This window comes from Odontomachus brunneus, unplaced genomic scaffold (assembly GCF_010583005.1).
Source record: "Odontomachus brunneus isolate Ranch 3 - 2012 unplaced genomic scaffold, Obru_v1 Obru_scaffold_161, whole genome shotgun sequence".
In the NCBI taxonomy this organism is placed as follows: domain Eukaryota; kingdom Metazoa; phylum Arthropoda; class Insecta; order Hymenoptera; family Formicidae; genus Odontomachus; species Odontomachus brunneus.
The window spans coordinates 719,017-727,017 of record NW_022639611.1 but is presented as its reverse complement, the minus strand read 5'-3'; the positions used below and the strand labels follow the sequence as shown (position 1 = coordinate 727,017).

At 34.2% G+C, this 8,001-nt stretch overlaps 1 protein-coding gene across 1 annotated transcript in view; it reads left to right on the top strand.

Annotated features, from left to right (window-relative positions):
• The window catches only part of LOC116850926 (ATP-dependent helicase brm), a 64,851-nt gene extending 61,705 nt beyond the window's left edge, over window positions 1-3,146 (top strand). The window contains exons 12-18 of the mRNA XM_032829788.1: window positions 396-816; window positions 907-1,073; window positions 1,150-1,341; window positions 1,419-1,749; window positions 1,829-2,686; window positions 2,760-2,934; window positions 3,001-3,146. Of these exons, the coding sequence (XP_032685679.1) occupies window positions 396-816; window positions 907-1,073; window positions 1,150-1,341; window positions 1,419-1,749; window positions 1,829-2,686; window positions 2,760-2,934; window positions 3,001-3,146 (2,290 nt within the window). The remainder of the gene's footprint in view (window positions 1-395; window positions 817-906; window positions 1,074-1,149; window positions 1,342-1,418; window positions 1,750-1,828; window positions 2,687-2,759; window positions 2,935-3,000) is intronic.
• Window positions 3,147-8,001: the final 4,855 nt, after the last annotated feature.

Genomic DNA, 8,001 nt, shown 5'->3' with positions numbered 1-8,001 from the left:
ATATATATATATATATATACACATATATACATATATATACATATATATACACACACACACATATATATATATATATATATATATATATACACATACATACATACATATATACATATATATACACATATACATATATATACATATATATATACATACACACACACACACACACACACACACACACATATATATATATATATATATATATATATATATATATATATATATATATATATATATATATATATATATATATATATATATATATATATATATATATATATATATATATATATATATACATATATATATACATACACACACACACACACACACACACACACACATATATATATATATATAGTGTGTGTATTTGTGTATGTATATACTTTTAGAACATTGTCAAATTGGGTTCTTGAATTTGAGAAATGGGCACCAAGCGTCGTCGTAGTATCATACAAAGGTTCTCCAGCTGGCAGAAGAACGATACAGTCTCAAATGCGAGCTACAAAGTTCAATGTCTTGTTAACAACTTATGAATATGTTATCAAAGATAAAGGCGTGTTAGCTAAACTGCAATGGAAGTATATGATCATCGACGAAGGACATAGAATGAAAAATCATCATTGCAAACTTACTCAAGTACTGAATACGCATTACTTGGCTCCTCATCGATTACTTTTGACAGGCACACCCTTGCAAAACAAATTGCCAGAATTGTGGGCTCTTCTAAATTTTTTGCTACCCTCAATCTTCAAATCCTGCAGTACATTCGAGCAATGGTTTAATGCTCCTTTTGCAACCACTGGTGAAAAGGTAAACATTTAATTAATAATAAAAAAACACATGTGTAATTTCTTTATAATATATTTTTATTTAATATTTTATCACTATGATGTTACATAGGTGGAACTTAACGAAGAAGAAACTATTTTAATTATTCGTCGTTTACACAAAGTTTTGCGGCCTTTCTTATTGAGACGTTTGAAGAAGGAAGTAGAGTCACAGTTACCTGATAAAGTAGAATATATTATCAAATGCGACATGTCTGGCCTTCAGAAAGTACTTTATAAGTATGTCATCGTATCATCCATTCTCTATATTGAAAAATTTTTGCAAACGTAATAATACTAAATTAAATTCTTCTAGACATATGCAAAGCAAGGGTGTATTATTAACTGATGGGTCAGAAAAAGGTAAACAAGGAAAGGGTGGTGCCAAAGCTCTTATGAATACCATCGTTCAGCTCAGGAAATTGTGCAACCATCCATTTATGTTCCAAGCTATAGAAGAGAAATACTGTGAACATGTAGGAACACAAGGTTCTGGTGTTATTACTGGGTATGCATATTGTTCTCAACTATTTTCAAACTCTTTGTATGTAAAAAAAAATTTATTTAGTTCGTATATGCCACTAGACCCGATCTATATCGTGCATCTGGAAAGTTCGAGCTCCTCGATCGTATTCTTCCTAAATTGAAGGCTACGAATCACAGAGTTTTACTGTTTTGTCAAATGACTCAATTAATGACAATTATGGAAGATTATTTGAGTTGGCGAGGATTTATGTATTTACGATTGGACGGTACAACGAAGGCGGAAGACAGAGGTGATCTTTTGAAAAAGTTCAATGATCCCGGATCGGAATATTTCCTTTTCTTGTTGTCTACACGTGCTGGTGGTCTTGGTTTAAATCTTCAAGCTGCTGATACAGTTATTATCTTCGATTCTGATTGGAATCCTCATCAGGTACATACATGATATTAACAAATAAAATATACAAAATTTATAGTATATAGCATTTAAAAAATATATGCACGTGTTACAGGATCTGCAAGCTCAAGACAGAGCACATCGAATAGGACAAAAGAACGAAGTACGTGTACTTCGATTAATGACTGTAAATTCTGTTGAAGAACGAATATTAGCAGCGGCTAGATATAAATTAAACATGGACGAGAAGGTTATTCAGGCCGGAATGTTTGATCAGAAGTCTACTGGATCTGAGCGACAACAGTTTCTTCAGAGTATCTTACATCAAGATGACGCTGAGGATGAAGAAGAAAATGAAGTGCCCGATGACGAAACTGTGAATCAAATGATTGCTAGGACAGAAGGTGAATTCGAAATATTCCAGAAATTGGATGTAGAACGCGAGGAGGCCAATATGGGCCCGAATCGCAAGTCACGATTATTGGAGGAAGCCGAATTGCCTGACTGGTTGGTGAAAGATGATGATGAGGTAGAAAGGTGGACATATGAAGAGGACAAAGACAGATTCCTTGGAAGAGGTTCAAGGCAACGTAAAGAAGTTGATTACTCTGACAGTTTGACTGAGAAGGAGTGGTTGAAGGCAATCGATGATGACGGCGCAGAGTATGAAGAGGAAGAGGAAGATGATAAGAAGAAGAAAAAGACACGAAAACGAAAGAAAAAGGGTGAGGAAGATGATGAGCCGATGCCGAAGAAACGAAGAGGTGGCGGAGCTTTGGTTGATCCCAAAATGAAACAGGCTATGAAGAAGTTAATCATGTTAGTTGTTAATTACACTGATAGTACTGATGGCCGAGTATTGAGTGAACCTTTTATGAAATTACCATCACGAAGGGAATTGCCAGACTATTATGATATCATTAAGAAACCTTTGACTATTAATAAATTGTTGCAGAAAATCGAAGAAGGCAAAGTAAGTATTCATTTTATATATTTGTTAAGAGTCCATTATATATAAATATTGATGATAATTTTATTTATTCAAGTATGCTGATTTCGATGAGCTTGAGAAAGATTTTATGCAACTTTGTAAGAATGCACAAATTTATAACGAAGAAGCATCTCTTATTCATGAGGATTCAATAGTGTTGCAATCTGTTTTCACAAATGCACGTCAGCGCCTTGAAGAAGAAGGTAATAATTCCGACGGAGATGATAAAGGTACGTATATATTCTGATCATTTAGGAAGATTGAAATAATATGTTAATCCTCTCTTTTTTAATTAGATGGCGAAGAAGGCTCAGACGCGGACTCCAGCGTAAGAATGAAAATTAAATTAAAAGGCAGAAAAGGCGAGGGAAGGGGTGGTCGTAGAAAGCGAGTTACTAAGAAATATATATCCGACGACGAGGATGATGCTGATGATAATTAAGGATGTAATGTATTTTTCTTTTAAAGCGGTATTTGGCAGGATTTTTTTATTCGTAAGTAATTGATGACATTTTTGAATATGCGTTTGCAATAAAGAAAGAAAGAAGGGATAGAGAGAGTGTGTGTGTGTATGTGTGTGTGCGTGCGTTGGCGCGCGCGCGCGCGCGTGTGTGTATGTGTGTGAGTGTGAGTGAGTGAGTAATTAAATGACTCCGTATGTGTATTGTGTGTAGTTATATTTTTTATATGCTACATATGTGAACGAGTCAAATCCGTTTTATTACGAATACATTTTGTCTAACACCGCTTGGAAAGAATAAAACATCAGTGCAGTGTAAGTATTTATCATGGATCACTTTTTCTTGATAAGATTACTTTTGGAAAATTGTTTGACAGCATATTACACGTCAATGTTAACTGATACAGTAAAATCTTACAAAAAAGTACAACTATAAATTATAACATGACTTTGACAAAATACTGTCGTCATTAAATTATGATTTTAGGCGTAGTAAGTACAGTTTGTGTACGTGCGTTGCTGTGTGAGAATATCAATATTATTATAAATCTATTTAGACACCTGGATATATAGAAATAACGCATTATAATTTTTTATTTTAAATGAATTTACGGGGTAATTTATGTAGAAGTATTGCATATTGTACAGAAGTTAACGTCAAGATTTACTTAAGATTTACTTTTTGCGATTTACGATTTTCATTATTTGCGATGAGGTCCAATGTTGTACTTGAATTTTGATTGCTATATTTAATTTCGAGCTCGTATGTTGTTCGTCTTAAAACAGCATAGACATTTGAATATTTTGTTCTATGTCTCGCCGCATTTGTATAATAAAATATACTACATTTTTATCTATACATATATTTAAACATATACATACATATATGCATATAAGTGTGTGTGTGTGCGCGTATGCGTGGGCGCGTGTGTGTGTGTGTGCGTGTGTGTGCGCGCGCGTATGTGTGTGCGTGCGCGTGTGTGTGTGTGCGCGCGTGTGCGTGCGTCGCGCGTGTGTGCGTGCGTGTGTGTGTGCGTGCGCGCGTGCGCGTGCGCACATATATGGGTAACTAAATATATATATATATATATATATATATATATATATTTAGTTTACATGTAAAAACTTTTCAATTAGCCGAGATAATGGCATATATTCATTTACAAATATTTACGCGATATAGTTAGCTGTAGATATATTGTGATATTATTCACAATAGCTGATGAATGGCCGATAATTTATTAATATTGGCACTGTTATTATTACATTGTCATTCTGTATTTTGATTCCTAAAGATTTATACATAAATGTGTAATTATGAAGTTTAGTGTGTGTAAGATGACCGTCAATATATACAGGGTGTGATATTAAAATATGAATAAAAGGATTTTTCGTTTGACAAAAAATTATTAAAACATTAATTTCTTAAATAAAAACAGATTGAGATCATTGTTATTTGAGGTAAAATATGTAACTACAATCTTTATTAAAAGCAATTGGACACATGTGAGAAATTATATAGTTATTAATTTTATCACTTGAGTTTCAGGAATAAGGAAAAATATATAACTTTTGATCTTCAAAATTGCAAACGTTTTTTTTCTAAAAATTGGATCTTATAAAGGTAAAATTTATCTTATATTTTTAATTAATTTTTACATGAAGAGTATCATATACACATGTCTTTTCCGATTTTTTGTCACTAATTCCATCACATCTTGTGTAATCGCCATGTCGTGATTTCTAAATATAAAAATGATTATTTCAGATATATTCTCTCTCATGGTGTATTTAAACTAGAATTTTTAATCGCACATTTTTTACTCATTAAGTTTAGAAATAAGCATCTCTGTAATAAGTTTATCATGATTTCATTAAGGTATGTGCGCTTCAATGTATACTATAAGATTGGAAAGTATTCATAAATAAATGCAGTGTACTGTATGAACTGCGTAAATATAAAAGATAAGCAAATAAAATAAGAATATAGATAAAATTAGATATGAATTAGATAAAATTAGATAAAAATTTTTTGAATTGATATAAACGGACATAACTGACGAAGATATGACTCAGAGTTTTAATCTTTTAAATTCATTAAACTTCATTCATTATAATAATATACATGATTAATGAACAAAAATATCGTTATTAACGCTGACATAATATTGAATTTTATTTTTGTGTCTACTAGGTATATTGTATGACTATTTAAATAAAAGACGTTTTTGACTAGAGGTAAAGACTTCTAAACGTTACATAAAGATAAAATTTATATAAGTAATGCAAGGTAGACGTGTGCATGCATACGTGCGTGCGTAAATAAATCCATAATAAAAATACTGATGTATATCTGTGAAGTGTGCTTTTATCGCGAATGTCGAGTCTTATTGTTCCACTTTTTCCGAATATTTGATTGGTTCTTTGCGAAGTAAGCGCGAAAAGTAGGTGAGCAAGAGTTGTTTGCTTCGCGTTGCGTGCGGCTGTCATTGCCGGAGGCAAGTGACGGTTCGTTTGAATATCAAATTGAAGGGTTAATAAATGAGGTTACATTTTTGATATTATAATTGTTTTATGTGCATTGAAACATTTGTCGTGATTATTTCGAAGAAAACGACGAAGATATGTGTCAGATAAAAGTAGGTATACTACAGAGATTCTAACTTGGGTCCTCTGAGGGGGATGCGAGGCGAGGGGAACTGCGGGCGTGGGGGCTGACGGCAGGGGGTTTTACCGACGTTACCGATATTTTTACCGACATTTATTCATTACCGGTATTTTTACCGACATATTTATATATTGCTGGTATTTTTACCAACATATTTATTACCGGCATTTTTACCGACATATTTATTTATTACCGACATAATTGGTAATTTTTATCGACCCTGCGATTTGTTTTTACCGACATATTTTTCTACATATTTTTTATTAACATAATTTATATCTCGGCTCTGCCCCCTCCCTGTTCGCAGCGGCTCGCGAGCGGGCCGCGCCACCCATCCACCTTCTAGAATATTCATGGCCTTTCCCCCTCTCCGACCACTCGTCCATGCACCGTCTTCTAGAATATTCTCGAATATTTCAGAAAGTTCGAGACATTCTTTGAGGAGGACAAATCTTTTCAAGCAGAGTTTACCCTCCGAAACTATGCAGCCCCGATAAAAATTTATCTTTAAACATACACTATCGTATGCTTTCGAGCTATCGCATACCTACGATATACTTACGTACATACTTTTTCAAAGATTTGGTTGGGAAAAGGAAGTCAAAGAGAGAAAAGATATTAATATATTTTTAAAAATGTTTATTTTGCATAATAAAGGTTTACAACTCTCTTCGGCACTGAGATCACCAATTGAATATTTTTAATATATTCTGCAAAGCACAATGCTTAATATGATTATTACATTGTAAAATATTGGTTGTATTCAGTTTGTTCAAGGAAACTATGTCCTCGTAATCCGCATTCAAGGTCTCGATGATCAGGTTACTTTTTATATTGTCTAGAAGATTCGCCAACCATTCTCGCTTTTCACACCTCTTTACGTATACGAGTCTGGGGGAAACGTCTTCATGTTCCATATCGCATGATTTGCCAACTATAGCTGTCGTAATTAAATGCTTGGCTCTGCTGTATGCAACGATCCCGTCATCTTATCGTAGTCCATGATGATTAGCCATCAACCAGTATGTTCTCGATTTATCGGATTTCGTGAGAAGATGCCATGGTATGGGACTAGCAAAGACATAATGGGAGAGAACAGATCCATTCCTAAGTATCGCTACTTCCTTTACAATGAATCTCTTTCCAAAGACAAATTCTTGCAAGTCCACAAACGTTGGTACGACCATAGCGAAGTACTCTTCGAGATGTTCGAGAAATAAATGTCATGTATAGCCTTTTGATGTTTTCTATTATTCTTTTCTCATACATACTTTCCAATGTTAGTTGCGCACTAAGTTAGTTAGTGGGCTGTATTCAACTACACGATCATGCAGGATCAGATAGTATGCGGTAGTATTTGCTGATATATTCTCTCTACACTCAAATTCTATCCGCACATGTAGGCTGTGTTCGGAAACACACACTGTGTGCACACTACTAGACGATAGCTGGAGTGAGCGAAATACAAGAGTGAGATAAAAAGAGAGGGAGAGTACTCGAGTGACGTTTCCGAACGCAGCCCTACAGTGGCACTCTTGACAGATTTGTTTTGATGTGAACAATCGATAACCACGAAAGGATCATGCTTCAGAAAGTCGATAGTTGTTGACCATATCTCAGCACTGTTGTATCCATAATTCGATTTACGGAGACGGCTATACATATCATAAAGTATTGCATATCTTTTTTTTTACAAAATCCAAATTCATGTCATCGTATGGATAAGACTCTAAATTTAGATAGAGCTTCACGTTGGTCAAATTGCAGTTGTCGAATTGAGTTATATTTTCCGACATGACATTTTTTCGATTAGTCTGCAGGGCAAAGATAACATATCGCGATTTTTCTAAATTAGTGGCTGTTTTGACGGTCCACAGAAGTTTGGTCGTGCTTTGTAGCAGAGGAAATTCATACAAATCCCATGAGCGAAAACTCATACTCAGGTATCGACCATTCTCCAATGTTCTCAGCAGGGCAAGTTTATAGATATCATTCAACATTACGTGAGGCATTCGCTATTGTATCTTGAATAGCTCGTTTTTAGGTTGCAACGCTGAAGATGCAAGTAGACTATTATTGTTACTGCGCGACCGTAATAAAATTAATTCGTGACGCGCGTTAATTACTACACGCTTTTAGTCTTCGCAGAATCCTAGCAGTATGCTAAGC